The 17,738-nt window shown below is 38.2% G+C and overlaps 1 protein-coding gene across 4 annotated transcripts; it reads left to right on the top strand.

Annotated features, from left to right (window-relative positions):
• The first annotated feature begins 8,986 nt into the window (after positions 1 to 8,986).
• Positions 8,987 to 17,738, top strand: LOC122279809 (protein STRUBBELIG-RECEPTOR FAMILY 3-like). Of its 4 annotated transcripts, none has more exons than XM_043090651.1 (17): positions 8,989 to 9,243; positions 9,452 to 9,619; positions 10,070 to 10,199; positions 10,284 to 10,355; positions 10,861 to 10,926; positions 11,059 to 11,130; positions 12,107 to 12,178; positions 12,268 to 12,339; positions 12,426 to 12,491; positions 12,658 to 12,723; positions 13,351 to 13,715; positions 13,813 to 14,219; positions 14,847 to 15,118; positions 15,379 to 15,517; positions 16,609 to 16,745; positions 16,898 to 17,054; positions 17,441 to 17,738. In XM_043090651.1, exons 2-17 carry the CDS (start codon positions 9,520 to 9,522, stop codon positions 17,501 to 17,503), a joined length of 2,256 nt encoding a protein of 751 aa, XP_042946585.1. In that variant the 5' UTR covers positions 8,989 to 9,243; positions 9,452 to 9,519; the 3' UTR covers positions 17,504 to 17,738. The 4 variants fall into 4 exon arrangements, with proteins under 4 accessions (XP_042946587.1, XP_042946585.1, XP_042946583.1 ...); XM_043090649.1 differs by having other exon boundaries at positions 9,449 to 9,619; XM_043090653.1 differs by lacking the exon at positions 10,861 to 10,926 and having other exon boundaries at positions 8,987 to 9,243; positions 9,449 to 9,619.

Here is a 17,738-nt window from a genome sequence, read left to right as displayed (position 1 = left end):
TGAATGAAATCCACTTGAAACGTGTTTAGCAAAAGCCCAACAATCAAGATGGGCTTGAGAGGAGGAGATCTAGTTTTCATCCACGTGATACACTATAAAAGACACGACTTGGGTTTATTGTTATTGAAGGCCTTGGACTTATTTGTTTCATTAAAAGAGCTTATTTTATTAGTTTAGAATAAGTGGGCTTGAGGATGTCAGCCCACACATATGTCTTATTTCTAATGAATTAGGGTTTTTGGAAATACCTTGTATTTTGGCCAATGGCATATTTGAAAAGTTATTATTTAAAGTAAACTAAGGTTTTAGAAGTACTGTAGCTCGGGCACTGTTCACGCTACAGTACCTGCGGCTCACTTAGGGTTTTGGAGATTGTTATTTAAACCACTTGTAGCCTCATTTGAGAGGGTAAGATATTTTTTATTGAATTTTCATTGTGAGTGAGTTTTCTCCTCTTGTTCTTAATTGAACTCTTGAACTTATCAAAGGTAAATCACAACCTTTGTGACGTTCTTCCTTATAATTTGAGTTCTTGAGACGAGATTTCATCGGGTCTAGATTTTAATATAATCTAGGTTCTTGAAACGAGATCTCAACGGGTCTAAATTCTCCATCCATAGACTTGAGTTTGACGTTCTTGGGTTTGTTTTCTAATATTGTTGTTGGGTTTCAAAGCGAATCGATTGGGGTTCACATCAGAGACTGACCAAAAGGAATACTAAGAGGCTCATAGGGGTAATGCCTCACTTAAAGACCAACCAGGAGGGAGACTGAGATACTCGGTGGGGTAAGGCCCCACCCAGAAACCAACCAAGAGAAATGCTAAGAGGCTCAGCGGGGTGAGCCCCCACCTAAGGGTTGGCCAGGAAGAAAGGCCAAGGCACTCAATGGGGTGAGATACCACCCAGGGCCCCATAAGTGGGCGACAATGGAAGGGCGAGAGGCCAAATGAATTCTCATCGCATGCACCTGATAAGAATTGACGGGGTAAAACCAAAGGGAGAAGGAAAATACAAAAAGAAAGGAGACCCCCCACCCCCCAAGAAGAATAGGATGTGTAATGGCAGCCTTAACCGTAGGAAAACATTTTAGGAGGAGGCCACCACTAGAGCACGACCCTCAACGTCAGCAGTGTCCTCTTCAGGCCCGGGAATGTATAGCACAGTGACCCCAGGGACACAATAGGTTTTTGACAAACGACGCCATGGACCTAGAACTAGCAATCGGCAAGGTTCAGCAGATTGGGCTCGACACCGACAAGATGAACCGAAGACTCCGAAAGTCAGCCATCCCTGTAGACGACACGAGCCCCCTAATCCCAACGTCAAAACACCCTAAGACAGAAAAGTGTCAAAGAGATCAGTTGAGGGTAAACGATCGGACAAAAACGCCATAAATGGCAAAGGCATCTGTTTTATTAATAATCAAGCATCTACATATTGGGCGTGTGATGACTATGCAAAAAAATTGAAAACAAAAATTAAAAAATAAATAAATAAACAAGAAGAAGAAGAGAGAAGACTAAAGAACGGGTACATCAGTTTCCGGCTCAAGATCCTCAGTCTCTGAAGTGTTGACCGTCAGAGCGGGTGGGTTTAGATCAATAGTACTTGTGAAAGCATTAGGCATCAGGTCCATCCCCAACTTGCGACCACACTCAAAAGCTTCTTAATCAATAGAGACCGTTATAAGGTCGAGGTTGCGCAAGAACCTTTCACACTCTAGCGGGAATGGTTGTGAACTCAAGATGGTCCCACATCAATCTGAGGCCCTCCGCACACCCTTCAGCCCACGCAACATCACGAACGCTTGTGACCAACTTCAACTGGCCATCTAAACAGGAGGCGATGACACCCTGCGCATGAGAAAGGCCCCTCTGAAGATTTATGACAAGCCGTCCCTTATTCAAAAGGCTCTTCTGAAGATCAGTGATGACTCCCTCATGTCCTTTATCAACCTGGCATCCCTCTTCGTTTTCTTTTTTAGCCCCCTCCAGCGGCTTTCGAGCTTGGCCAACCTCTTATTGGCTTCCTCTAGGGCTGAGCAGATGGTAACCAGCTCCTACTCCAATAGCTCTTGTTCCTTCCTCTCATCGCTAGCTCACTGTAGGGTTGTTCGGCTCAACGCGCGGAGGGTCAGGTTTTTCTTCACAATGGCCTCCTGGCATCCACAAACAAATCGGGCAAAGCAGAGGAACTCTATCGATAAATAGAAACAACGCAGAGTAAGTCACAATATTATAAGGACCGGTAAAAGAAGAAAGAAGGCGGAAAGGGAAGGCGAAGTGACATACTTCGTGGAATAGGCTAAAAAAATACTTAACAACCTGGCTGATAGACTCCTGACGGCGCCCCCCTAGGCCATTGGGCCAAATCAGGAATGACCTCAACCAAATCTTCCCTGTTGGATCCTTGGGCCGCTGCCTCATCCCGATGAATCTATTCGACATCGTCTCCGATAAGAGGATCAGGGGACCGACCCCCGATTTCGTCAACATTGGGCTCGCTCTATCATCCTAGCCGGCACTCCCGCTTGGGCAAATGGGTTTTCACCCGAACCTCCCAGGTCATTGCTGACTGCAACATCCAAGAGGAGCCCACTCACCAACAAACTAACCGCAGTGGCTAATCGTTCGAAAGCAGGATCTGAGCTTCCAAGTAGTTCAAGAATCTCCGCACCAATTTTGGGAGCCTCGCTACCTCATTCATCGGCCATAGGCTAGGGTGCCGCGGAGAATGTGCCTGTAACATCGACCTCATCCTCGGGGACGTGGCCACCTATAGCTAAGCGTGCCGTTGAAGCTGGAGCGACTGTCGGGCCAGCATCAAAATGACGCTTACTTATGCTAGCATGTCTAGAACCCTCAGCCGCCAAAGCTCTTGGTAATAAAGTGGCAAGCCCCCCAGCCTTCGAAACCACACCACTTTCTCCGGGACCAAGCGACGGCTCGGTGGGAACCTCAACTAGAGTGTCCCCAGCCAATGGCTTCGAAGACCCTGAAGAGGAAGAGTCCGTAGACACCTCCGCGAGAATAGGATGGCGAGGCGTCCCTGTCGAAATTGCCAAAACTACTGGATGAACAATCTCAGTTGTAACCAACACCCGACCCTCTGGAATTCAAACCTCCGGCCCAGGACAATCACCAGCCCCTACACTTTCCAAGCAAGGCTTCTTCCCTTTGGTAGCAACCACAGGGTGCGAGGGCCGCTTCTGAGCAAGGCTAGCCTGCAGATAAGCCGGAGTGACCTTTGGGCCCATACTAGCTCCACTGTAGGGAGAGAGGTAAATTTGATCATTCTCCTCTGAAAGAAGAACCTTCGACAGTACACTAGTGGCATGATTCTTCACCCACCCCTTCACGATAGTGATTCGCTCCATCTCAACCAGGAAGGACGACAAACGGACCACCCTATCTATAGGAACTTTGCCCCAAACAGACTGAATGGGAAGCTTGCAATGGTTCACGTGGCTCTCAAGGAACTCCAACCCGGGGCCAGACACGAAAAAGAACTTAGACGTCCAATTCTTCTCTTTATGGTACCATTGTTTCATGTGCACGAGGGACTGTATTGTGAAGTTGCAAACCTTAACATTGTTCCCCAAAACAATATGGGTTAGAAGGAACTTGCGGCATGTGAGATTGGCGCATCCAGGATGCGACCTCTATAGGGCTTGGCGCCAAGTGCCTCCATGCATTAGGATGGAGTTACGACAAGGCTAGACCAAGAAGATCTAATACCTTGCGAATTGAGCTAGAAAAGGGTAGTTTCAAGCCGTTGGTAAACATGGCAAGGAAGAGGGCTACCTTAGAAGAGTGGCCTTGGGCATCTACAACCCCTTCGTTCGAGCCAGGAACTTCGAGAACTATAGTGTCGAACACTTGGTATGCAGCCAGTATATCCCCCAACTCCTGACGATCGATGGTCAAATGCCAACTATTGCCGGCAAAAGGCGGACCTGTGTAGCTGCTTCTTATGTGGGTCATGGATTGGGCAGTTTTCTCAGAAGCCATCGGAGAATACAGGGGAGGTGATGAATAGGAAAATGCAAAGGATAAAATAGGCAAGGAAAATGCAGTATGAAGAAAGAAAATGAGGGGAGACCCCCTCAAGTTTATAAAAGGAAGGAAGAATAACTAATCTATGAGGACACATGGTCGGAAGGTGAAAGCAGCAATTCGAATTCGGGAGGCAAGTGCAACTAGGCAACGGAAAGATGAAGAGCCATTCAACACGATTGAAAGGACACCATCTCGAACAGTCATCGCCTTTGGGAAGCGCGCCATCAAAGGCCAAGCTGAAACATCATTAGAGAGGTAACGATAACAATCACTTCAAACTGCGAAATTGGCGACTCCTCCTACAAGTGGCCATGGGCATGACGGCGAGACCAGGCACTATGTTGAATTCTCATCGACATCGCCTGATGAAAATTAGCAGGGTAACTGTAAGGAATTTTCTCCCCCTTTTCCTTCTGGTCTTAGCCTGGGCCAACTAGGGAGCAAGAAGAAAGGCCCACAACCCGATAGAAATGGGTCCTTCAGCCCAACCTATAGGAAATCCCAGGGGAGGGGACGCACCGACTTGGTAGCTCCTCGAGCGACACTCGACCTTCGAGTACCTGTCCACACGGGCCAACGAGAAATAAGGAGGAACCTTTGATTCTCTGACATCACTTCATCAACAGACCACAGGGAACACCAACGGGACAAGGCCAGACGGGGGAGCCATGCTGCATTAATGGCAGCCTAACCTGAGCTATGCACCACATTAATGGTGTCTTCGTAGAGGTACACCACATTAAAAAGACTAACAATGAAGAACAGTAAGAAGGATAGGGACCCAACGGGAATAGAGAGGATTTGTCTCTGGCCCAAAGGCATACAAAACATAACGTTAACATATTAGATTATGTGTAATAAGTATGACACGTATCAGTTTTATATTTGCAAACAATATATAATATTTTTCAAGCGGCAAAATTCCCAATTAGTAAATTAGGCACGTATGGACATAATTAGTTAGTTACAATTGTGTAAAATCTAAAATATTAATATTACAAAATATATAAAAATAATAATTATTGGCAAACCTATGAAAACTCTGGTACTAAATTTATAATTAACTCAAAAAATTATTCATCTAATGTTTCATATTTCTTGTTTGAAAAGGCATGCGAGATCATCAACAATCATTCCATATTCAATTCTGTTAAATACAATAATTTTTGTGTATTTTTTGTGCACTATATTGATGTGGCAGAACTCAATATTTATTTTATATTAAAAAAAGTAACGTAGCCAATTATATTAACGAAGTATGTAAAAAATAAATAAAAGTAACTGCATATAAAAAAAATTTTATTCAACTTTAAAACTAAACCAAAATCTATTTTGTAACTTGGTGTGGTTGTTGTTAATAATAAGTCACTGATTGAGGTCCTTGTGAAATGGAGAGGTGCACCTGAAGAGAATTCTTCTTGGTTCCTGTAGATCAGTTGAGGTGCCAATACCCCAACCTTGTGCGTAGGGTCTAAGGGAATGTTACGAGGTACAGTGAAGTTGGAGTGAATGGAATCGAAGGATGAAGTAGCAGAGTGTATAAAAGAGAGGAGCAGGCCGTACCGGGCACGTGATCAATTAATGTGCCAATTTACATAATTGCCCTTTCATTTGTAACGACATTAAGGGTGGGAAGAAATGAGAAATTGTAATTCATGCAAGTAAAAACGTTTGATAATTCTTGGAAGTAATGATTCATCTTTGTTTTTAATTTTTCTTTCTTTTTACGTTGTGATTTCTCTTGAACGGAAAATAACTGGAAGGTTCGTGACATTTGTCGTGGTTTATGAGGGTGACATAACAACGCAGTTGATTTGACGGCATGCATGCATGGCCTGTCTCCTGAAACCTCGTGACGGGGCATGCTTGTCAATTTCACTTGCGTTTGCTTTCCATCAATAGTCGCGTTGACAACAATGACGTTGTGGTGGACCCGAAGCAAGCGGCTCAAATCTCGCCTCTTATTATGCCTAAATTGCCCACGGCAATTGCTATTAGTTTGAAGTACTTTTTTTTATTTTATTTTTATTTTTGTATTATTATGTTATTTTTTTTACATTACAGACTTCTATTTTGAATGTAGATTATAGATTTTTGATATAGTTGAGGGATTGAAGTACTTGGTTAGACGTCAAAGATGAAGCTTTTTGTTCTATAAGATTGTATTTGAATAGTGAGGTAATTTTAAATATTTTGTAAATGGTAGTGAAATTATAATGAAAAAATAATAATAAAATATTAAAAAATAATAAAAAATGTGTAAAAAAATAATAATAAAATAATAAATAATAAAGTATTTTCAAAATAACCGAGTTCAAATCTAACACAACTAGTTTGTAATGTGAGTTCTATATTAAGATCTAATCTAAATAAAAAGATAAATAAAACAAAAAAATAATAAGTTTTGTAGCATTTATTGTTAAAAAATTCTATTTATCATTCTCTACACTACACATCAATATGTAATTTTTTATTTTTATTAGTATATTTAAACACATATATGTTAATATCTAAATATGTATATTTAAATAAAATAATAAAAATGATAAATTGGATGTGTTAATATGTGATGTGGGGATGATAAGTATCTTTTATCTTTATTGTTATTATATAAATTTTTGGATAAGAGCAATGGCATTCTTCGTTCTGGATCTCAGCATTCTATGGTTACACATTTTGATTAAGTTTGTAAGTCAACTACCTGTAAAGAAGATAACTTAAATTGTGACACATCAACCACCACCGTGTTAAATGATAAAATTCATCCTAAAAATTATATTTTTCTTTGGGATAATGAAATATTCTCTCTCACTTGCATTTTGGAGTTCGAAAAGGAGTTAATTTAGGAATTAGATTTATTTTTATTTAAGCTTAAGTTTAACAATAATATTTAGAGTAATGTTATATATAGTTGTTAAGTATGCAAGCGACGTACAGTCGTTTTGAAAAAGAGTATAATATATTATTAAAAAATTAATTTTTTTATATATATTTTGTATTTATTCATTTTTTTTAAAGTGATTACACTAGACTTATGTACTCACGACTGTGACTATCATTTCTCTTAATATATATATATATATTTTTTTATCATTGTGGGATCCACTTCAATAATGTTCTTGGTGCCTTAAAAACACAAGTTTGCATATATATATATATATATATATATATGAGTACTATTATATCTACAAAATAATCTCACAAAGTGACGTGGTTCCTCTAATCCATTATATTTACTTTATAATACAAAATAATTTTATAATATGACGAATCACATCAAACTGAGCCAGTTTGTAAAATTATTTTTATATAATTTTTTTATGTCTAAAGTATTTCCATATATATATATAAATATAATATATCATTATGTAAATTTGCACCCATCTTTCTACACAAATTAGCACGCCATAGTTTTCTTTCACCAAACTGAATATACTTCAATTAAAGAACGACTCCATTAATAATAAGGCTATGACCTTTACCCAAAAATCAGAGTTTGGTGAATTTGATAAGAGACAATGTTAGGTGCAGGCCATAAAAAAGACGTTAACAAAGGCATGGAGAGGAATAAATTGGATTAATTGTTGACTATGGGGAGTGACTTGATTCAAACACAACTCTTAAATCAATGCGATGAATCAGCATTTTCTCAGTGTTTGCTGCTGAGACATGGAATTGAAGGGTTTGTATTGTACTTTGTCCAGCATTGATGATTATGGTCTCACCAACAAAGCTTGGGATTGAAGATTAATAATAGCACTCCAACTTCTTTTAGTCCGACTTGGATATAAAGATCTTCTAACTCATTTCATTTAATTATTACAATTTTTTAAGTTTTTAAATTTTTTTAAAATTTAAAATAATAATAATATTAAAAAATAATATTTTAATAATACTTTATTCAATTTTTATCTTTCACCTTATCTCAACTCACTGTCTAAACCTTTTTAATTCTTTTCCATCTCCTTAATCCTTCAACAAAAGGTTTTTAAGGTATGGTTTGGCTATCAAGATTTCATCATTACAACTTTCTCAAATCTTCATACAAAATATAATAAAAAATTCAACTTTTTCTTAACTTTTTCAAATCTCAAAATAATAATAATATTAAAATATAATATTTTATCTTAAAATTCAAAATTCTGATCTAAAAATTCTCAATGGCCAAACAGAAATCTCCTTTTTTATGAATAAAATTGTGAAGACTGCAATTATGCATTGAGTATTTCAATTCAATAATGTTAAATCCATGCATGTTGGTAACAATAAAAAAATTAAAAATTAAAAATTAAAAATTAAAAACTCCCTCTAGAAGCCTTGTATATTTGTAATTATTATTATCTCACTTTATAGCACAGAGAAAGAATAAAAAAGCACACAAAACTATCATTATCAATGCTGCATGATCATTAGCTTCTTTAGTAAACTTTCATTTATTTCCTAAAATCTCAACATTTGTAAAATAAATAATAAATGAAGGAGGTTAGATAGTTTAATATACAACAGCCTCGCGTAATATTTTTAAAAATAAATAAAGTTAAAAATTTATATAAAAATTATTTTTTAATGATGATTCTCACTTTTATGTACGAGGTCTGTACATCTTAAAATTATATATACTTAAAAATGACAAAATGTTAATATATATAATATACATGTTAAATATATTATTATTATTATTATAGTTTTAAACTATTATCAAACAAAATTAACTGAAAAATTAAAATAAGATCATTTATGAATTTTATATTTTATATTTTATATTTTTTTTATTTATATTTATGAATTAAACAAAAATAAAGCGGTCTTTTAGTGTTGGAGGCGACGTTCCCAAATCGAACGTTGGAGCCCGGAGCCACCAAACCACCTCGTAGTTTTGTTTTTGAGAACCGTCTTTCTCTTTCTACTTCTTTTTTTTGTTTGTTTTGTTTTGGGAAATCATTCTCTGGAAAGTGAAAAGGATAGACACGTGAGGGTCCCAGTACGGCTTTCTGAACGCTAAACAGTCTCACTTCTCCTCAGAGAGAATAACGTTGTGTTTGATGCTTACAGCGAAGCCCGAGTTTTTTTCCAACTTCAACAATTTCGTCTCCTGCTCCTGCTCTCTAGCAGATATTACGGCCATAAAATCCTTCGTTTTCTTTCCTTTCGTCTTTCCCATCTCGGCTACAGTATTTTCTAACGTTGGTCTCTCAGTCCTTTTCTTTCTTTTTCTTTTTTTCTTTTTTTCTCTTTTCTAGACATATTGAGTTCAGCTTTCTTGGTGTAGAAGAGATCGTGTTTTTCTCAGGCCTTGAGGAGTTTATTCGTCACTTCTTACTTCCAGTTTGATGTATTGTTTGCCTTGGGTTTTGATGGCTAAGGAATTTTCTCGTTGATTCATGACAGAAGCCCTAAGAGGAGAGAGAAGAAAGGAAAGAAAAGAAAGCTAGGATTTTTAAGCAAGTTCTGCTGAGGAAATGGGTTGCTTCAACCGTAGTTTTGGCGTGGGGGTCTGTATTGGGCTGATGTTGATTCTAACGGCGAACTTTTGTTTCGGGCTCACTGACCCTATAGATGGTAAAGTAAAGAGTTTACGTTTCCTATGTTTCTGTCACAGTGTTCTGTTTGGTTACCGTGAAAGCAGGAGGAGAATGCTTGAAAGTGGTTTCTTTGTCTAGCATTTCTTTTGATTCATTGATGGATTAAACAAAATGTGCAATGCTGCTAGTATATGTTAAAGACCGTCTGTTCATAACTGGATGTTTTCCTTAGTAATTTTTAGTTCTTAGAAATATCCTAATGAGAATTTAACTATTTTTTACTAGTAATAAGAGAAATGAGAATTTAGCTGAGTTCTTAACATATCTGTCAAACTACTTTCCTCCCTTCATAGATAAAATTTTAATATAGTTGGTTCTGAAATTTTCTTTTTTGTTTCTTCTGCTTTCTTGGCCATGAAATTAAGGGCTAGTATTGTGAAATAAAGGTTGTATATTACTTATCCTGTTGTGTACGCTTCTTTTCCAGTTATGGCAATCAATAGCTTATATGTGTCTCTTGGGTACCCGCCACTACTTGGGTGGCTTCTTGTTGGAGGAGACCCGTGCGGGGATAACTGGGAAGGTGTTCAGTGTGTCTTCTCAAACGTAACAGAACTGTATGCTGATTATCCCACTTTTGAGTTACTATCTGCTAGTTTTTCATTCCTGTTTTTGATCTTCTGAGTTGTTTCGGTTGACAGACGGCTTAGCGGCTTAAATTTGGGAGGAGAGTTGGGCGATAACTTGGGAGATTTTGGATCTATCTTAGCAATGTATGTGTTGTGCTTATTTATTCTGGGATTTCCTACTTAATATATGCATGCAGTTATCATTCGGGGGAGTTTGATATCATCTATAGTCATTACTATCACTTTTCTGAATTTAATTCGTATGCGCCTCAAGAACTGATTTTATTTTTTATTGTTCTGGCTATTTCACCACATCTTGACAGTCCAGGGAAACCTATTTGGTCAACAGTTAGCTGTCGTTTCATATGAAGACTGAATGGCTAATTTAGGCTGATATTTAACTTTGTTCTTGCATATGTCCCATGTACCCTTGGCTTCGCCTATTATCAATAAATCCTTATTTACCGATCAAAAAAATTTGACTTTGTGATTCTCAAGTGATGAAAGAGTAGAATTAATGGTTTAAACGCAACCTATAACATGTGAGAGCATATTGAAAAGGAAGCATCAAGTTGCATTACTACTTGCATTTTTTCAACCGTTTAAATATCTGGAATCTTATAAAGATTTGTTGTACATCATGGAGCAGAGACTTGAGCAACAACCATATTGGCGGGACAATTCCATCAATTTTGCCCTTTACCATCAGGAACTTGTATGTTTAAACCTCATTCACTGTCATATCCATGAGAGGGCTTGATTTAGCTAACTACTTTTTTGTTCTGTTATGTTTCTAAATATTCTATTTCACGTTATCTGAGTCTTTTATTTTATCTTACTTGTTTAGTTCTCTTTCGGGAAACAACTTCACCGGAAGCATCCCCGACACTTTGTCCTTCTCAAGTCAATTGATGGACTTGTAAGTTTTGGCTGAAATCTGCTCATATCAAGACTCCATTCGTTTCCATGTTAAAGATTTTCCAAGGGAAGGGTTTCCAGTACAAATAATTTTAGAAAAAGAAAATTTATTTTCTATTGTTTGGTTAAGACTCTGAAAATTATTTTCCAATGTTCGTTACATCAGAGATTTCTGTGTAAAAATCAACAAAAACCAATGATGCCAATGACCTTGAGCTAAGAATGTGATAGACCTAGAACTTGAGACAATGAATCAAACGTTGGGGGATGGTGGATCAGAGGCTGCAGGTGGTTGTTTGATGCAGTTGGGAGAGAGGGGGCAAGGAGGAGATGATAATGGTGTGGGAAGAGTGTGGTAGGTAGGGAGGTGGTGGCTGCAGTTAAGAGAGTAAGGAGGGTGAAGGGAGGAGATCCAGCGATTGTAGTGTGGATGAGTGAGGAGTTGATTGTGGGATGTGATGAAAATAAAATAAACCCATGAAAGGGGAAGGGGGAGGTGATGGTAGAGTGAGGGATGAAGGTGGTGGCAGTAATGTAGATGAGGAAGACTGGGGAAGTAGAAGAGTGGGAAGGAGGTGGTGCAAGTGGCTGATGGAGCTGCATTCCCCATGAAAGGCGAAGGGGGAGGTGATGGTAGAGTGAGGGATGAAGGTGGTGGCAGTAATGTAGATGAGGAAGACTGGGGAAGTAGAAGAGTGGGAAGGAGGTGGTGCAAGTGGCAGATGGAGCTGCATTCCCCAAAAAGACTTACACTTTGCTTAAAGTGTAAGCCATTTTCCGCACACAGGCTGCAATTTTCAGTTGACCAGAAAATGTTTTCCATTGATTTTTATATTTCAGAGCTTTCAAAGAAAACACAAAATAGTTTCTAGAAATCATTTTGGTTTGAAAGAAATGGTGTCTTATTGTATTATAGTGGAGCTCTTATTTGTTTCTTGCTGTTTCTTCACCTAAAGTCCATTTCTTTTTCCCATCAGGTCATTAAAAAATAACTTTCTATATGGAGGAATACCAGATGCCTTTCAACAGCTTACTGGTTTGATGAAATTGTAGGCTTATTTTCTTTTATTTCACATAGCTGTATCTTCGTCTTACTTTCTATTTTAATGGTTGTGACCAAATGTTGTGGTGGGTGCAGAGATTTGTCGAGCAACAACTTAAGTGGCCGTTTGCCTCCCTCATTGGAAAATTTGTCATCTCTTACCACATTGTGGGTGATTATCTAAAAATATGTACATTTTTTCTTGTAAAGCTACGATCCATCATAATTCCAATAATTGTATACACTTATTGCAGGCACTTACAAAACAATAAACTTTGTGGGACACTTGATGTTTTACAGGATCTTCCCCTTCAGGATCTGTACCTTTCTTTCTTAGTCTAATTTTTTTTTTTTTTTAAAAAAAAAAAGCATAACATTGCTTCTTGGAAATTTACTTTTCTAGGATTTGGTCTTGTATCATAGGTTGCCATGAGGAAATATGAGCTGCCTTCTGCAACTCATAATTTTTTCTTGCTTTTTGTATAGGAACATACAGAACAATGCATTCTCTGGACCTATACCTGCAAAATTGCTGAGTATCCCACATTTCAGGTAAATCCAGGGGATGTACTTTTTCATTTGTCTGTATTAATATATTTTCTACCACATTAAGAGCATGTATCTGCCTTTTAGCATGGATTTGGTCGTGTCATGTACTCTAAACCTGGGAAATAATGACATCGGGCAGATTACGTTGATGAACCTATAATATCAGTACATGGGATTATTTAGAGAAAAAATGAATCTTTTGTGTTTGAAGAGCAAGGAAAATTCAAAACAACTTGATGCTTCATTTTTTATTTCTTTTCCCCCTTTCTCTTCTTTTTGGCATTAAACTAGTTTGGCATGATAATGTTTTACTTACCTAGTGCTTTGTAAAGCACAGAATGCCTAATATTCTATTTAAGATCATATTCTAATTAGTAGCTCAGGAGTATCCCATCTTATGACCAATTTTTTATTGCAAAACTCGGATTATGTTAGCATTTTGACATCTATGGTTACATAATAGGAACCTAATCTTGTAGTAGAACTATAGCTACGAGATATCCTCGTTTTTCTGTATTAAATTCCAATGGTATGTCTTAAATTTTTGTGCCCACTGCTTCACAGCATATTTATATTGCTAAGGTTTTTACTTCATTCCTTTTATTGATAACCAAAGCATTTATTGTGCAGAAAAGAGGGAAATCCATTCAATACCACAGTTATTCCATCAGCTCCAACTGCAGCACCTCCCCTTGCAGCAGCACCATACTCTGCAAAAGCCCCAGGGCTACCAACAAATGGACCTTCTATCACAGATATCGTGAGCCCTACAGGAGATGGGAAGTTTTTCACAGCCAAGAGGGTCACTTGGATTTCTGTTTTAGGGGCTTTGATACTTGTTGCATGTATGCTGTGTCTTTGTATGTTGAGATGCTTAAAAGGAAGGCAAGGGAAAAAGAAAAATTCTGAGAGGCATGATTTAGGTGCCTATAAGGCCTCTAGAGAAAAGCCTAAGTACGGACCTTCGGTCCAGCAGAATGATCAAATGGAGAAAGGTAGTTATTGTCCATTCTCAATTTTCGAACTTGTTAAAATTTCCATCTCTTACAGTCTGTTTTTCTTGAAATTTGGTCTTTTGGACATTTTTAACAGCTCCAAGAGAGACAGTTGTTCAGCCACCAGATAGGTATGCAGTAGACAATGAAAGAAAGGTTGTAGTTCCAAAGCTTCAAAGTAGACAAGAGTTAGATGTGAAAAAAGCATCTGCAGTTTCAATACCTAAGAACGATCACGATATAGACATGACCAGTATGGATTTGGATTTCTTGCCGCCACCACCTCCTCCTCCATTCTTTCTTTCTGAGGAAGTGAATGCAAAACCAATGGTGTCTGTTGAAGTAACTACAAGTAGACATCGGTCTAAGGGTCTGAACACAAGTTCTGTAGAAGTTTTCACAGTGGCATGGCTACAGCAGCATACAAATAGCTTTTCTCCTGAAAATTTTATTGGTGAAGGCATGCTTGGTAGTGTTTATAGGGCTGAGCTCCCTGGTGGAAAGGTAAGATTCCTTTAGTTTAAATTGAACTGATTTGCTGGGATGACCATGTGGCCGTTAGATTGTGAGGCTTCTCAACTTGGTGTGCGTTCTACTTTAGACAGTTTGATGTGTGTTTATTATTACCTATTTGAAGAGAAAAGTGTCTGTTATTGTTATCTTTTTCCTTTTCTTTCAATTTTTATATGGAGGTTCCTTTGTGGGTTGGTATGGGGGATGCTTCAATACTTGGGTGCATACTTCGAGCCACTTTTTGATTTTGTTAGTATATTCTTCTTCTTCTTCTCCATCTTCTAAGTAAATTAGTTTTGATTGCCCTAGCTATTATATATTCACCTCTAAGTGTGAAAACAAATGTCTCCAAGGTGCCAACCCCCTGCAAAAAAGAAAACAGACCACCTCTCTTTCCCCAAGTTTGCAGTTTCTTGGGTAGACAAACCAAGATTCAAATATTTCTGGGACTTATCAAATTAATAATATCTTGGACTGACGACCTTCCAGCCCACCACCCCCCCCCCCCCCCCCCCCCCACCCCAAAAAAACACAAAAAAAAAAAAAATAGAAAATAACTCATGGGTGGTGTTATATAAATTGAGGGCCTAACACATTGCACTTTTTGGTTTGTTATAGCTACTGGCAATCAAGAAACTGGATACTAAAGTTTCCAAGCAGCAGAGTGATGAGGACTTTTTGGAGCTAGTTTCTAGCATCTCTAAAATTCGGCATGCTAATATTGTGGAGCTTGTGGGTTACTGTGCTGAACATGGGCAGCAACTACTTGTGTATGAGTATTGTCGAAATGGGGCACTTCATGATGCACTGCATATGGACAATGAGATTCACAAGAGACTTTCATGGAAAACACGCATCCAAGTGGCACTTGGGGCTGCAAGAGCCCTAGAGTAAGTTGAACAACTGACTCATAAATGAGATAAAAGTACCTAACTTAATTTATCTAAAGGAATTTGTTAGTGGCTTATATAGATGCTCAAGTTACGCTTGGAGGTGAAAAACAGGTTTCTTTGTTGTCTCTTTTACTGATGTCCTGGGGGATCTCTAGAAGGGCTGGCACCTTTCTTGGGGATAAGACACACATGCAAGGATATCTTCTGCCATCCATGCTTGGTAAATTAGAAACTGATTTCCATCTCTTTTGTGGAAGGTATATGCATGAGATTTGTCAGCCATCCATTTTTCACGGAAATTTCAAGTCTGCCAATCTTCTCCTTGATAACAAGCTTGAAGTACGTGTCTCAGATTGTGGTTTGGCTCCTCTACTATCATCTGATTCAGCAAGCAAGGTAATTTTGGTGTATGATATTCAAATCCTGTTGGCTTAAAATCATTCATTATTTTGTGACTGACTAATGTGGATGAATGTCTGTTCAGACTGATTACAATTTATGCTTATATATCTGCCAAAATTAATGGAATGCAATTGAACAAGTTCAATGATTTTCATGAAATGGAAAATCATGCGGCAAAGATGTGAAAGAAATATGAATTTGCTAGATTGTATTGGATTTATTAGGACTGTAACTTGGGGATAGAACTTGAGAAAAGAAATCAATTGGGGATTCCAATGTTGGTCTTGAGGACAGGAACGAGTTGACCGAGTTGACACTCTTGGCCCTTGTATGTGGAGCTGTATAGCCTTTCAATCTATGGCTCCCAACGGTAGATATTTTCAATGCCAAGCTCATCTCGGTTTGATCTTTGTTGTTCAACCACACTCCCAATCACAAAAAAGAAAACAAAAGGCACAAAATAAAGAGACATTGGATTCATGTGGTTTGTCAAGATTGCCTATGTTAATGCTGTGGGTGAAAATTTTTACTATTACCAATGGGTTATTTTGGTACTCTTGATCTTGATCTCGCTCTCTCTGTATCTGATACAACCATCATAGCCCACTTTCATCTCAACCTCACTCTCCTGATACTACTGTCATGGGCCATGGTGTATCAATGCGCCTCCAGCTCCTATTGAAGGCACCTTTTGAGTTATTGAAGAGATCCCATTAGGAAAAACAAAGACATATTCACAACAATAATCCATCTTATTCTGGCCTTATTGGTCCAGTCTGTACGGTGGACTGAAAAAATAAGTCCTGTCCGAAATTTTCCTCCAAGACTGATCAACTGGACTGATTACACCCCTAATTATAATTCATCCTCATTCTGTCATTCATTTACATGCATCAATGTTGTGAGTAAGTTTTAAGAAACTGTAAAACTAACCAGTTAAACTGAGCTGAAAATTGCACAGGAGCTTAGCGCAAAACCTATGAAATGTTTATTGTGTTAGGATTGACAGAAAATTAAGTTTAGAAAATTAATTTATGTTTTAACTATAGATAACGGGTAGCTGACGTTGGTGCATTTACTTTCAGTTGTCTGGGCGACTTCTCATTGCATATGGTTATGATGCCCCGGAATTTGACTCAGGAAGCTATACTTATCAGAGTGATGTCTATAGCTTTGGCGTTGTAATGTTAGAACTCCTCACAGGGAGGAAGGCATATGACAGGTTAGCAGCCCTGTTAGAGCAAATGCACATATTATGTGCTGATCTTTCGTAATTGCATGGCTTGAGCATGGATATGACAGAACTTATCCATCACCTATGTGAATTAATTCGTATAAGCTAAAACTCTCTTCTCATTAAAAAATAATGTCTAGGTCATTGCCTCGAGGGGAGCAATTTTTGGTTAGGTGGGCAATTCCTCAGCTTCATGATATTGATGCATTAGCAAGGATGGTTGATCCTTCGCTAAAGGGGGCATATCCCATAAGATCATTATCACGCCTTGCGGATATCATTTCCTCATGTGTACAGGTGAGGGAATTTTGTTGGTGTTTCAGGAAATTTCAAAGTTTTGGATAAGACCATTTGGCACTATTTACCCTTCCCCACCTTTTGATTTGCTGTAACTGTTTTTCTCAGTTTTTTGGCATGAAAAGTTCATATCCCTTGGTGCACAAAATCAAAATATTTTCACTGTAAATGTCTTTTTTTTATTGACACTGGGTGTCCAAGAACAGTATTTCGACTAATCCCGGTGGTGCACAAGCCCTCGGCTTGCAGCTCGGTACTGCCAATGTTTTTTAAAGCATCTTGAGTTTCAGACATTGTTTTCCTCCCAATTAAGGGTTGAATTTACACGACTTGCGTACTTATCTAGAGCTACAAGTACTCTTACCTTACAAATTGTCCTTTTGCAGCGAGAGCCAGAATTCAGGCCATCAATGTCTGAAATTGTCCAGGAACTTCTACAAATGATTTAGATGGAGCGTTTCATTGGGGAATGTCTTAGTTAAGAGATTAGTGGAATAGGAGTCGGAAACTGGCACGAGCGTGCTGTGGTTGTGAATTTGATCTGATGGTGGTAACCTCATGAGGGAAGCCTCTTAACATTATTCAATATATAATTCTTGTAAGTGTGAAGTTGCTAAAGTAATGGTTTTTATGATTAATTTTGTGAATATTGCTCTTATGATATAGTTACACTCTGATTTATCA

Source organism: Carya illinoinensis, chromosome 10, assembly GCF_018687715.1.
Source record: "Carya illinoinensis cultivar Pawnee chromosome 10, C.illinoinensisPawnee_v1, whole genome shotgun sequence".
NCBI lineage: Eukaryota > Viridiplantae > Streptophyta > Magnoliopsida > Fagales > Juglandaceae > Carya > Carya illinoinensis.
Note: the sequence above shows the minus strand (reverse complement) of the source record. Positions and strands in the feature narration are given on the sequence as shown.